The 15140-nt window shown below is 37.5% G+C and overlaps 1 protein-coding gene across 4 annotated transcripts in view; it reads left to right on the top strand.

Moving 5' to 3' along the window:
- bcas3 (BCAS3 microtubule associated cell migration factor) overlaps nucleotides 1–15140 on the top strand; it is a 321470-nt gene that overhangs the window by 2368 nt on the left and 303962 nt on the right. For all 4 annotated transcript variants that reach the window (XM_086260594.1, XM_086260597.1, XM_086260595.1 and 1 more), the window contains exons 2-6: nucleotides 1334–1426; nucleotides 2344–2398; nucleotides 2714–2789; nucleotides 2977–3083; nucleotides 11484–11565. In XM_086260594.1, coding sequence (XP_086116720.1) covers nucleotides 1334–1426; nucleotides 2344–2398; nucleotides 2714–2789; nucleotides 2977–3083; nucleotides 11484–11565 — 413 coding nt within the window. The remainder of the gene's footprint in view (nucleotides 1–1333; nucleotides 1427–2343; nucleotides 2399–2713; nucleotides 2790–2976; nucleotides 3084–11483; nucleotides 11566–15140) is intronic.

The raw sequence follows: 15140 nt of genomic DNA, 5'->3' as shown, positions 1-15140 counted from the left end.
AAAAACAATGTGTTTTCACATTATCACACTAATTTATGAACAACTATAGTTTGATTTCTTTGCATGTATGGATTTGATGGGTTGTTAACAACATCTTGTAAGAATTTCATGTCAATAGCACCTTTGAAATTGGTGACGGGTTCAATACTTATTTTACCCGCTGTATGTCCAGGTACTAGTTTACCATTAACTTGTTGTAGTATATGAGCTGGTATACTTACTATATCAATTCATATACTACTTCCTCTCTGTGTTAAGTCCCAGGGATGCATGTCTACATTAGCCCAGGTGGTCTTAGAAACTCTTGCAGTGTCATTTGTTCATCAATAGGGGTTCTCTGCAGTCAATACTGCTTTGAAAAGATCTTGGAGGGTGTGGTATGCCTTTATCTCCTTGAATCATACGCTGACAGTAAAAAGTGGTTCTTGTCTATATGACAATTCAAGTTTGAATTTAGCAGAAAAATAGCTTGGTTGGTGTTGTTGCCTAACAACAAGAATGTTTATAGTTTAAGCCATGTAATTTCCCTCCACCATAATGTGTCGCATGTATAAAAATAATGATCATAATTAAAAAGCTTTAATCTTGAAAATAAAATGGTTTGGTACTGAATGAGTGGCGCAATGATCATCAACTTTTAAACTATTTATAACACCTGCATGAAATGTAATGCATAAATAATACAACAAAATGCTGTGCTCAGTTCCAAACCAAATGTAACAGGAAACAGGAAAACATTTGCACATGTCGAGGAGCGTGTCAGGTTACATTTCACTGTGTGTTATACTTGTATAACTATGCATGTGACAAATAAAGAACCTTGAACCTTGAAAAACACTGATGTTGTTGTTTTTTTGTTTTTGATCCTAATAAAGTGTAGTTTTAGAAAACACTCATTTCTGGTTGGGGAAATTTCAATTGGCTGTCGCAGCCATCAGTCTACTGTTCACCCAAACATTGTAGACATTTAAAAGTACATTTGCATGATTCACTGTCTTTTTATTGTTTTGGTAGGATAAATAAGCCCAGTGCCTTTTGGCTATGGTTTCATTGTTGTTGTTACTAGACTTTGTTGTTCTGATCTTTGTAATTTGAAAATGCTTTTTGAACTAAGCAAAGAAGCAAAAAACTAACCTTGGATATTTATTTAGGAATCAATATTCTACAATCAACATTCTGCTGGATTTTACCATCTAGATTAAAAACCTAAATCTACTTCCTTTTTTCGGACATTGTAACTGCTTATTTCATGTCAGTGTATACATTCAACATTCGGTTTGTTTGTCAGGTCAAGTTAGTCCAGCTTGCTAAATGTCTCTTTTTATCTTTTCAGAATATCAAACCAAAAGGACAAAATGGCCTCGGACTCTCCGCGCAGACCGAGTCGTTGTGCTGGGGGGGTTTTGGTGCGAGCACAAGCTGCTACGTAAGGACACATCTTTGTCATCTATGAGTAAACACATGCACTGTATTTCTAAATACCAAGGATAAGAAATAGTGTACTTGATGAAATTGGATGTTCGATGATTCATGTGATCTCATGAATTGAGCCTCCTTTAAGTGTTTTTACACAGTAGTGTACAAAATCTTAAGCCACCCCTCATTACTTGATATTTTGCTATTAAAATGGATGCAGCGATTTATTGAAACATGTGCAAACATATATGGCACAAACAAACTTTGTACAATTCTCACAAGCTTGATAGTCAATATTTGGTATGAGCACTTTTATTTAAGGATATTCCAAAGCACTTCTTTGTTCACTCACTCCTTTTGTTTCTTTTTCTGACAAGATGATCCAACATTACTTCAATTATTTTGAGGTCCAGCCAAGATTTGCTACACCACTGGTCAAATGCAGTTCCAAACTATGGAAGAGCCTCCATTGTGTTTTACAGATGACTGTGATACACTGTTCTTTGCCTTTAACGTATCAAGAATTTTAAATTTGGATTATTCACTCAGTAGTTGATTTAACTAACACATCTGTGTTGCTGTTGATTTTTGGTCCAGTTTTTGTGTAGTCTGGCATACTCTAGCCTTTTCCATTTTTTCAAGTACACACTCCGCATCATGCCGAGATCATGTTTTCAGCTCAAAGCTCTTTGGAAAAACACTGAAAGACCCCTAGAAAGACGGGCGAACTACTGCTCAAGAACACTTCAAAAATTACAAAAAGTCCAGCTCTTTGAAAGCAAAATGTAAAGAAATGAGGGGCTATTCTTGACTCTACATCCATTTGATACTTACTTTTGCTTTGCTCATGTAAAACCCTATGCATTAATGTTAGGGTGTAATTCCAATGCATTCTGCACATTTGTTATGAGCTTTTTGTTTTTACAGGGAGCAGTCTTACATGGAGAGTGTTGTGACCTTTCTGCAGGATGTAGTACCTCAGGTAACTTTCCTCTTTTTTTTTTTTTAATTCAGTTTTTTTACTGAATAGACAACAACATTATTAGCAATTAGCATACAACATTGAAAAACCACACTGAAAACAAATTCTAAATATTTTCACAGCCTGTCCCTAATTTTATCAGTTTTATTGATACTCGATGTACATTGGTTAGAAACCAGAAAGGCAACAGGGAGGGCCTGGTTGAAAATGCAAATGCAAATACAGTGTTGCAGACAGGTCTTGCATCCTTTAGTATTATTCCTCAGTGTTGTTCATGTTTTTGCTGCGTCTGTTTTGCCTTCTTTCTTTCTACAGGCATATACTGGGGCTCCACCCACTGATGAGAAAGAGAAAATCATTTGGGTTCGATTTGAGAAAGCTGACATTAATGGTATGAAGTCATGACTCAAATATTGAAAAGCCGTAGTCATCCTCTGTGTATACACTGATCTACTAATTTAAAACTTTAAAAAGTCTATAATACGTTATGCCTTTCCAACAATGTATTGTAACAGTGTTACAAGTTTTAACTTTACTGTTATTTACTATTGCTCATTACACATTTTCTGTTTGCAAAGACACTGCACGCAACCCAGAGTTTATGGAGATGCACAGTGGCACTACTGACCCTCCACTCTGCCTCATGATTGGCTATACTGATGGAATGCAGATCTGGAGCGTATCTGTAAGTTGCATCTAATTGGTCCTTTTTTTTGCTTGATCCTTTTCTGCCTTAACTTTTCAGAGCTGTGATCACTTCAGTTTGTTTTCAGTGTAAGCAGTTAGTTCACTGCTGAGCAAGTTTTTTAAACCTTTCTAAAGAAAGTGAAGCTTTTCAAATTACAAAGTGTAGATAACTCATCTATAAATATGTCTGTGTGATTTTCTGTGACTCATTAGTGATACTCCTTTTTTGAGAGTTTCATCAACCAATATTGCCAATCTGAAAGATTAAAATAAACACAGCTTTTACTATGTCAGCAGTCAGCATTTGTTAAGCTTGTGCAGTTGGAGGAAATAAACTGTGCACTTACTGGGCTCAGAACTCAAATGTTGGCTACGAACATTTGCTACTCTTGGACCTGACAGGATCTGACTAAAAAATGCATATTAATTTGTAACTTGCTATAGCCAAAATACTTGCTGGCAGTTCATTGAATGAAATGCTGGCTTGTTAAAATTTAAGTACCAATGGTGTCCATTTATTCTACTGTAATGTGCTGTCATGATAGCTGTGTTGGAAAACGTTTCTTTTTTTTCCAGAGTGTTTGCTAGTGGTTATCTAGTAATTAGTTATTAGTTATCTTGCTAATTGAATTAATTGAAATTCTCAAGAAAATGTTTTGAATATTTTATATCTTTATGGTTGAAAAAATAATGAAACTGTACACAACTATAGTCACATACTTTGAAATGCACACAAGAAGCAAGAATGAAATAAAATCACTCAAGTAGGTTCGAAGATATTAAGAAGTAATATTGCAAATGAAGCTTACTAAAATAAACTTAAACAACTCAATATGTTCTTATGAACCCCTGTGGCTAACCTGGATCTAACCTAATCATCACTTCATGCTTTTAAGTCAAGAATGTGTTGCAGTGTAGGTCCGTGTCCACTAGCCGGCGATGTTGACCATGTTATGGGTTCTTTGATACAGATAGCAGCACTTCTTACAGCTCGTATCATGTCTGAGTACTATGTTAGGCATGTCCACCTTTTTGTGAGTAAAGGCTACGGAGAAAATGGAAAAAAAGAGTAGAAACTCACACAGCAGTGGCAGTGGTTGTCCCACATCTTCACGGGCAAGTGTGGCCACTTCAAGAATTCTCTTTGCAGTACAGAATAGATTGCAAAAGAGATTCAACACCTAATGTTGTTCTTTCAGTGCCTGTGTTTATCACAGGTTTAAAAAGCCTGGCACTGACCCGTGCCTTCCTTCAGGGTCGAGTCTTTTTAACGGTGTGGGAATCAGTCCATTACAGCTGTTAGCTACTGCTGAAACTCTCCTACATGTCCATCAAAATTCATGTAATCACATTATCACGATATGTATCAAGACTGTACAAACCTATGATTTATTTTTAAAGCAACAAAATTTACTTTCATAGCTGGATGATATAAAAATACACATGGTACTGACACATAAGACTAGTGAGGAAATTGTGATTGTGCAGTTCAGTTAATGAAGGATACATAATTGCAATATTAAGCAAGTACTAATCATAATAATATGACTTTAACCATCTTAACAATTATCAAATAATATTATTAATATTATGATAAAAAAAATTAATGAGTATATTAATTAATGATGTTTTAAGAAAAATGTAGTTGGTTCTATTGTGTGTCCAGGATAATTTATAAATGTATTGTGAGTGATACCTGCAGTTCTGCCACACTGCAATGTCATGTTGAATGTAGCCACAAGGTGGAGACCTATTGATAGGCTGCCATGTTATGACATGCTACTGATTGACAAGATATGGATTAATGTGACCTCTGTTATCTGTAGCACGGCTCTGTGCCACAGATAATAATTATCTGTGGCAAAACGAGTCAAAGTAAAATGTTGTTTAGGGCAAAAGTGTTCTGTTTGGCTCGTATTTCTTTTTACATAATGTTGGTGAAAAAGTAGTTCCTGTCTTCAAATATGTTTTTGTAACTTGGACAGTGTTAAACCTCGTAGAGCCCTCACCCAGAGTGGGCAAGTTATTTAGTCTTTATAAAAAACGACTTCTTCAAAGTCAGACTTGGAAAATCATTAGAAGATTTTGTCAGCTTTGTAACTTAACAAATTATCCACAACACTGCGAAGGCTTCGCTCACCAAGTATCGCCTTTCATGTGGAGGCTGTCACAGAAATATGCAAACTTCACATACATCCTGTGAGATCTAAACACACCGAAGTCCTTAATCAGTCTCTTTATAAACATCCACAGGCCACGGCTAAAAAGACACACTCTTACTTTATTCATGATCACACACGTTGACCAGAATGATGTGGCAAATCTCGTGTTGTGAGCAGACTTTCTGTTGCATTGTGGAGGAAAGGATTACAGCTGTTTTAGCAATGCTACACACACCCGGTAAAATAGCCTTTTCTGCCTTTCTGTTGCAACTGACACCAATTCTGCAGCAAAGGCTGGCCTGTTATTGCACACTTTCCTTTTCTATTGTTTTCCTTTTAAGTTTTCAGAGTTTCCAGGATGTTTATGGGTTATGTTTTTTTCACAGGCTTTTTAAGTAAGCACCTAAGGTGCCTTGCTCTCTGGCTTTTGAGTGGCCGTGAAGTGTTTGTGACAGTTGCTAAGCCAACACCCTCTGTAATGGCTCACCAGAGTACGAACACACATTTACACACATGCTTTCACAGACTCATGAGGCGGGGACTCTGACTGGTTGTATGGATACTGACAGAGGTGTTCAGGTGATGTAGATTACAGTCACCTCTCACTGGAGAGGTGTCACCGAGCACTGCGTGATAAGAGGCAGACTGTCATAGACTAATTGTCTGCGATTGTGTTGATGAAATGCTAAAGTAAAATGCCTGTTCGGAGTGTGAGTCGATGTGTCGAGGAGTTGGAGCCATCTTACAAAAAGGGTCAAAAACCCTCTCCTTTATAATTCAGAAATATTAATACATGGATGGGCATGGGGAGTTTTTGTAATCCAGACACTGATATGCAAGTTACACAGAAGGAGAGAGCTAATACAATCTGTTTAATCTGCCATAGCTGTGCAGGGTTATTTATGTTTAATCAGTTTGAATTTATGTGCCTTCCCAAGGCTAATCATTGTCCGCTAATCCTGTTTATTAGAGCCTACTAAAATAGCATTTATTAGACTAACACTAAAATTCAAGTGTTAATCTTCATTTGAGAACTCTGATGTAGGTGTGCTTATTTTTTTTCCCTCCACAAACTCAAACCATGAACCAATTTCATAAATAACTAAACATTTGTTATGTGTAGTTATTTATTTGTTCAACTACTCTCTGCTTTGATGATTGTGTTTGTGGTGTTCCACACACAAGGGAAGTCGCAGAGTGGACAAACTATGCAACATCAGCATTCATCTCTCCCATTACTTTTTAATTTTCATTTGTCGGGCATTGTAAATGCTGACACTGATAGATAAGCAACCGATAATATTGGCCTGTTTTAAACTGTCTCCCCCCCCAGTGACTATATAATATGTAAATCTACAGTAAAAAAACCCCCCCAACAACTTTATTTTAAAATACATAGCACATAGTGGTGGGACTCTCAGATTGTTGCACATGAGCACTGAAGCAAAGTGCTTTCCTCCACAAGTCTCATTCACCCAATCACACAAACGTTCATGCAGTGCTTTTAACTATACTTAAGCGCATTTAAACATACACCCTCACACCCCTATGAATGCATCAAATGCAACTTAAAGTTCAGTTGCAATCCACTGACCTTCCGACTAGAGATCACCCACTCACCATCTGGAGCACAGCCACCCCAATTTTAAATCAGTTTTGACAGTTGAAAAATTTAAAAGCATACCGAGCATACATACAGAAATATTCATCAGGACTTCCGAATGGAAAAGTGGTGTGTAATAGAGACCAAGGGTTCCATTACCCTTACCTGTATTTTTATTCGCTTGAGGATTTGTATTTTAAAACCAACATAAAAAAGAAATATATGTATAGTTTGGTGATTCTTTATCAGGTTTGACGTTTCAGTTAGTATTTAAGTGACTGTTTGTGGACAGTGAAGGGACAGAGGGGGACTGGCCATCCTACCTGTGTCACGAAAAAGGACCTGAGTAAACCTAAATTCCTTGCACATGTATTTGTGTGTTAGTAAGTGTCTTAGCAGTGGGCACATTTTCCTGGTTGCTTCCTTTGCAAGATGTGGAGTGAAAGAGTAAAAGCAGCTCAGTGACCTGCTTATGAGCTCCTGGAGTAAACCAATGGGCCAGGTGGGGGGTGTTTTGGTTAAGGTGTTTCTAATTTATATATAATTGATTGACGTGTATATGTTATTGAATTATTTATAGGACTTTGTATGAATAGAAATATGTCTTCCGTGTGTTGTATTGTGGTTTGATATTTGCTTATGTGGACGTTTGTTTTCTCGTTTGGTTTGCTAACCCCAGACTTGGGTAATTCCCGATGCTCACCTGAATGGGTAGAGTATAAAAGGAAGCCAGTTTAGAGTGGTTGGTTTTTGGTTTGTGTTGGTGTGTAACCAATAATAAAGCCCACCAGTTGATGGATAGATTTTATTCCAGCCTCGTGTCATCTTGTTTGAACCTACACATGACCGTCAGCCGAGCTGACACGGTGTGAAGTTATGAACCTGCATTCAATCCATCTACCTTTCTTCTGTGAGCTCTCTTTCAGTCCTGGTTATATGTAGTTCTCTTCTATTATTATGGTATTGTGCTACAATATGCAGCAATATGGTGCTAAATCAGTGAAGAGGAAGACTATTGCTTATAATAAATTTGAATAATGCTATATTTCAAATGCTTAAATATGGTTTAGCTGAATTTTCCTGAGAAGGAAAGACACTCAGCATATTTATTAGGGTTTAAGGATGCACACATTTTGATGAGCAGCACTTAATGTAAACTTTTAAATTTTCAACAGCATTCCTAAAGGTGCTTTATATTCTGCTATGTTGGAAAGTATTATTGGAGTTGCACAGATGTGCTCTCCAAACTGGTGATCCTTACTCAGCATCGTTGGTGTCGATAGACAGATGACTGAGGGTTCAGATCTGGTCCGTACATTATGAAGAGAAAACAGAGTGGCACATTTCAATTTGCGTTGCAGATCTGCATCATAAGCAGTTCACCAATCTGTGCGTTTATCACCTCAGTGGTGTGTGTTATGGGAGAGCAAGCACCTGCTACTGTCAGGCACCTCCTCGCTCCAAACCCCCAATATGTCCAGCGCTGTATTCGTGCGAGTATCCACTTGTGAATATGGCCCAGATATCTGTTCACAGCTTAAGGCATTACATTTGAGAGATTAAAACAGAAGAGCAGACACTGTGATTTCACAAAAACATTATGTGCCACAAATGAAATGAATATAATGAATAACTATATGCAGGAAAAACAAGTTTGAAAAAGCAATTTGGCATATTGCATACGCTGGCCGCTAATGTAATATTGGGTATGTTGTTGAAGGCAGTGGATGTCATATAGAGCCATGTAAGGCGAGGATGAGCAGTGGGGTAATGCACAATAACCTGCCGCATTAACCTCCAGCCATCCCCTCTTCTCATTTTAATCCAGCAAATTCCATTATTCCCCCTTGCAGGACCATTTGCCTGCATAGGAATCGTACCCTGCTGCCAACCTCCTTTTATTCCTGCTATCAGTGCTTGTATAACCTGCCTGTGTCTTCAGTGTTAATCTACCGCAGCTGGGCCTCAAGCACTTTGAATAAAAACACAGCTCCAAATCCGCCACTTTGAAAAGGCTACTAATTGCACAAAAGAGCGATCATCCCCTCAGATGGGTTTAAAGACTTAAAACAAACAGATTAAAGCACTAGTAAAGTGATAATGCGGGGTTCACTGTAATTTAATGCATAAAAGAGAAAGAAAAGTAGGGCATTGTATGCTTAGAACAATGTGCCATTACATACACCACACACTGCCAGGAACTAATATACTGGCATCACATATAAATGGATGAAGACTAAACCCAGCTGGACACACACACACACACACACACACACACACACACACACACACACACACACACACACACACACACACACATTAAAGTGCTTTTCACTGTGGTTAAATTTGCTCTGTAATAAAGACCAGAAATGCAGCAAACTTAAAAATCTACTCTAAGTTCGACTCTATTATTCTTACTGTTTATCTGTAAATGTAATTTCAAGTCTGTGCAAATGTGGTAGAATGAACATGTTTCTTCAGTAAAGGCAGATGATGATGGCAGTGAGAAACAGACAAGCTCACTCCCCTTACACATCAACTGTACAACAGTCAAACATATAAACAAACAGCTGCTGGTTATGTAGTTTTTATTTCTCTACTAATTTTTTATGTATTGTGGTGTGTTTTTTTTCAGTAAATAATTGGCTGCACTATATAAGCTGGACTGTTTAACTTTTTAGTACTGAACAGATTGTGTTCATGTACTCAAATGGCTCAAGAAGGCAATCCGAGTGGAAGATGAAGAAAAAAGGAAATAATGATTGCGTTTTTATTATTCTCAAAATGTGTCTCTAACATTGAGTATTAAAAAACCTTTTATAAATTGATGATGTCAGAGTCTTAGGGTTATTTTTTTTTTTTTTTAATGCATTGGTGTAAATTTTATGCATTTACAATTTGGGTATTTTATTGGCACAAACATCAGAACATTTCGAATGAAACTCAGTCGTACACCTGGGCAGGGATTTTCAAATACTGAGGTTGGGAGTCTCCCCAACAACTCTCTTAGGCTCAGTTTCCCCAGATATGAATTAAGCTGACTTCTAGACCATAACTTCTTTCCATATTCATTGAATTTTTCTTTTAGAGTAGGACTAGGCTTAATCCATGCCTGGGAAGCTGCTGATAAACCTGCTGAAAATTTAGACTTGAAACTAAAACTGGCATTTCCAAATGTTTTGTTTGCCTTTTAATTTATTAAATTAAGTCTGCTATTTCACTCCATGTGGTTCATATTTCTGGGTGGGAAATTACCTAAGATATCATCAAATATTTATGCAACTAAAAGAAATAAAATACAGGTGAAACAAATTAAATGAAAATGTTAGCCTTGACTTTATTAAGGAAAAACTACAATACACTGCATATTTGTAATGAGAAAATTGAATTACTGCAGTCATTTACACACATTTAAGGGTGTTTTATTAATTTGTGAGCATGACTCGTGGTAGAGTGAAATACTTTATTTATCCTTCCCACTGTCCACTTTTCCTTCTCAAAGTCGGACTGAAGCCTGTTTTGTGGCTACTGGTCTTGCTGCACTAATGACACTGCCATCATTAGATTAAAACCAAATTACAGTTTTGACCATTAAATTTTTCAGTGTGGACAGATTCATTAAAAATGTGATAAGAGTTGCAGACGTAAGTGAAAAAAGAATCATTTGCCATAATTAACATAAAATACAGAACTTTGCATTGAACCCATCGTCCCCATTGTTCCCATTGCCCCCAATGCAAAATGCACAGTTCCCTCCAAAGATGATATAGTAGCTGAAAATTCTGATTTATTTATTTATTTATTTATTTTTAAAAAAATTAATTTAATTTTTTTAATATAGTGTAACACAAAATCTTGGCAACGAAGAAGTCATCGGGTGGTTAATTAAGAAAGCCAGTACCTGAAGTAGTGGATGAAAAATGAAATGATGGGAACATAATTTACAGCATAAATCCAAAAACTGCTAAAGATGACAGACACCGTGGAAATAATAAAGGTTAATGAAACATTCAGCTACGGGTCTCCCATCATTCTATTATGTGCAGTAAATCAGAAATCAAAGATAATTCTGAATTATGTTAAGACGCACTGGCTGTTTCTTATGTATTCTGCTACAGAGGCATTATGGGCTGCTGCCCACTTGGCATTGACCCACATCCCCAACCTCTCCTTGTTGGCTCTGTAAGTGGAGTCAGCTCATTTGTGTTGTGATTCCACTGGGACTTTTATTTTGTGCTTGGTGGATTTTACTTCGTGGTTTGGCTGGAGCTTAACAACCAGACCACCATGTGGATGTTCCCCATCCTCCCTCCCTACCTCACCCTGCCATTTTCTATGAAAAGTAGTTTTACACCACGAGAAAACGTGTTGTTTTTCTTAGTGTGAACAGATCAGATCATAGGTTTAAAAAAAAAAAAATGACAAGAAATTGTACGCTTTAAAAGAAACGTGTGTTTTGAAACAGTTCCCTACGTGGCCGGACATAAAGATCTTCGAACGGCCTAATACCTAAATACGTTTTGTTTTGGATTTTTTCATCCTGGTCTGTACTACTGAGTAAAAATACCTCTTTTATTGTGCTGATTTGTGAACTTCTCTTACTTTCAAGTCTAATATATGTTTTTTTTTTCAGCTGGCAGGAGAAGCTCAAGAGCTTTTCTCAGTGCGACACGGTCCAGTGCGAGCTGCTCGCATTCTGCCAGCTCCTCATAACAGTGAGTATTTTCAGTACCGTTACTTGAGTATGATATGCACCTACCTGCAGTTAAGCACATATTGCATATTCTTGCTTGAATAATTATACAGTAGTGATGACATGATTATACAGCATTAAAACCATCGCCAGGTGAAGTTGACAACATTTGTTGTCAGTTCTTTTATCGGTGCTGCTGAGAAACATTTCTGCTGAGGAAACACAGAAAAACAAACACAGCAGGTGTCAGTATTTTTCACATCTCTGCTATAAGGGTAGAGATGGGTTCCTTTAGTTATTTTTATAAGGTATTAGCTTGTTGGCAGGATCTTTTGGGTAATGTGCTGTGGGATTTGTATTTTGTGCACAGGCTATTTATGGTGTTTTGCAGTGTGCAGCCCACATTGGCTGGTAGAGGAGGCTGCTACTGTCATGGAGCGTCTTTGCTTTCAAAGGCTGTTTAAGTCTACAACAGTGTTCAGCTGTGTATTACGCATCAAAAGTAACATCTGCATTGATATCAGGACCTTAGGTTTCATAAACACACTGCATGATTGAAATTATGAGATGGTCAATGTTTTCCATCCATCAGTGATTGTAATGCTGTTGATCATTATGTAGCTTTCTTTATGGTATCAGTGGTATTAAAGTTCCACATCTACATATCTGTGTCAGAAGAAGCTGCATTCAACTGTGAAACACAAGCTTTTATACCTTGTAGTAGATAAAATCTCAGCTCGTGTTGTGCCACCTTCAGATGCTGTCTGAGATTTTTTTTTTAACAGTAAATGTCTCTTCTGAAACCACACAGGGATGTGGAGGAAGTTCATTTAAACATTTTTCCTTTGCAAGTCTCCTGAAGTGTCTTTTCAGCATAATTCGGAAATGTCTGTCCTGGAAAAAAAAACTCTGGTTAACTTGATTTCAGCATCCAAGGTCAACACTTAAAATTAAATTTTGGATGGCCTATTGTAATGTAGTTTTGGGTTGTGGGCATTTTAAGTGGTGCAATATCATTAAAATTAAAGAGTGCTCCTTGGTTCCTCATCCTAATGTTGTCGTAAATCTATGATTACTGTTAGCCCACTCTCAGTCAGTAGTCCATATTACTAGTAATGCAGGCATTGGTGTCCTTTTGTCATGAAGAGTTTAGCCAAACAAAGGGTATCCCAAGTGCATTTTGATCAAATTTGAGTTTTGTATTTGCGTTAGTATTATGTCATTAATGTAACACACGGGCCGCGGTAATCTGACAAGGATGATTGCTACAAAATGATGCCACAGAAAATCTTCTTTTAGCAAACATTGAAAAAGAATCATTGTTCATTATTAATGATGATTTTTGGATACCTTTATTTCAGAAAAGTTAGTGAATATTATTATTTTTTTTAAAAAGGAAGTAGAAAGAAAAACATTTTCGTCCACTCATCCAATTCAGGGTCTTGAGCTGGAGCCTGACATGGGGCCACAGGCGTGGTACGCCCTGAACAGGTTGCCAGTTTGTTGCAGGGCAACAATAGAAAGCTCGTAGTGCTTAATGTAAAAGCTGAGATCACACAGACCACAGTGGCTGCTTCAACCTGAGATGAACTTTAAGTACAGCAAGGAAACCACATAGAAACTGCAGTCTGGCATCTGAAGCGATCAAACAGCACCTGAATAACACTCTGTAGCTTCACCAAGTGACGTGTGAAATGCTTCCATATCCACCACCTGGATGCATGCACATGCATAATTAGTGCGTTGTAGTGTAAATTCCTCAAGGACAAAAAACAGACTGGCACGCGGAGCCTCCTGCATAGACCCCCTCTCTTACTATCTGATAGGGAGATTTCCGTCACTTACCCTAAAGTTGACTCGCAGATTTGGAAAGTGTAATAGAAGCTTTCAAAATCAGCATTTTGTGATTTACATTACTCACAATTTGCTTTTATGAGTAATGTAGCGTGGTCCAAATGAAAATTACAATGTAGGAGGAAAATGAGAATTTTTGTGAATCAGTATATTGAACAGTACTTTCAGATTCATTTCTTTTTGGAAGGAAACATTTCCCATGATGTTCTGTGAATGCACGTTTGATCTGCTTACCTAATGCTGTTTTATATGACCTGAATTACAAACAACGTTAAAGCATTTCATTTCATTTGTAATGTAAGTGAAATAGTCCCAGTAATGACAAACAAATGTGGCACTGGTTCCACTCATGGAAGGTTGAATGCAGTATTAATTGCAGTTCACATATTCTCAAAGTCATGGTGCAAATGGTCGACTTGTTCCACTGATGAGACTCTTTACAGACATGACGTTTAAATTTAATCCCTGCAGGTGTCAATCGGTTCTGTGAAAGATGGTTTGTGGCTTTTTTTTTTCCGGTGAGAAAATCGTCTTTGTGCTCGCCGTCTATGTTGCAGTCTTTTGGCAGATTTCAACAACACACAATGGCAGCTTTTGAGGAGTGCTGGAAGTGGATAAAAGCAAACCACAGTAATAAGAAGCAGCAGATAGCCCCGACACATGAGGGGAGTAATTCTCTCAGCAGAAAATAAATATGAATTGTACCACTGCAGGGAAGGACACTGATTGTAATCTGTTAGGGTGCAAACAGTGTTGCACTGTGGCGAGCCATTAAAAGGCCAATTGTCTGGGATATGAGGCTGTGGGTGGGTGGACTCGTAAAGCCCTGAAAATAGGTGTTGATTATAATAAGGAAAGGTTCCTCCTTCCTGGAATAGAGAAGGAAAAGCTGGTTTTCCAAAGGAAGTAAACGCGTTTATCCACATCTCGTTTACGAGCTGTGATCTTTTGTTGTTTTGGAAAATGAAGCAATGACTTCTCTGTCTGACAACAAATGAGCATTGAGGAGATTCTTTGTGAATGCTCTCTGGTCTTCATGCTAGAGGAAATGCCATGCAGTTTAATATGTAGCCTGATGTTTCGGGCGATGTCATAGTATTATTTAAACATACACTTACTTGTTTCTGTTACTATTCATTGCAATATTAATCAAATCAAAGTTGCTCTATGCATCTTCCCAGAATGTTTTCTTTTTTTAGTTAAATGTGCCATTCACCAAGTCTCCAAGGAGCATATTTATGTTCCGGCTCAATATCTTGACTGATGACAGAAACATGAAAGGAGAGAAGGATCCTGTTGGTAGTGTTAAAGGCTGGTACGGAAGGCATGTTTGCTCTCATGCCATACCACAGGAACTTGGGCTGATTACAGTCAACCCTCAAATTACAGTCCTCTAAAGGGTAACATCTTCTTCAGTCTAAGCACCCCCATCCACTCAGTCCCCTTATCCTTTGCCAAACTTCAAAAATGAGACAATTAGGGAAAATATGGGATCAGAAATACTTAATGCAGCATGATTTCTCTTCATTTTTCACATGCCCACTGGACTTTGCATTTTCAGTAAGATTTCTCCATCATTTTTGAGTTTTGTTAACTTTTTTTTGGAGGAACAAAAATGTTTGGGTTTTTTTTTTTTAAATTATTTTACATCAAGCTTCATTTATTCTTTTAGCTCAAATTTACAGTAGAAAATCAGTAGAGACTAGCAAACAAAGTCTTTAAATTAAGTGATTCCATGTTTTG

The sequence above is a fragment of the Aulonocara sp. 'chitande type north' Nkhata Bay genome, linkage group LG14 (assembly GCF_057382095.1).
Source record: "Aulonocara sp. 'chitande type north' Nkhata Bay isolate Kocher_YH1m ecotype deep benthic linkage group LG14, A_spYH_male_GT1.1, whole genome shotgun sequence".
Classification (NCBI taxonomy): domain Eukaryota; kingdom Metazoa; phylum Chordata; class Actinopteri; order Cichliformes; family Cichlidae; genus Aulonocara; species Aulonocara sp. 'chitande type north' Nkhata Bay.
Note: the sequence above shows the minus strand (reverse complement) of the source record. Positions and strands in the feature narration are given on the sequence as shown.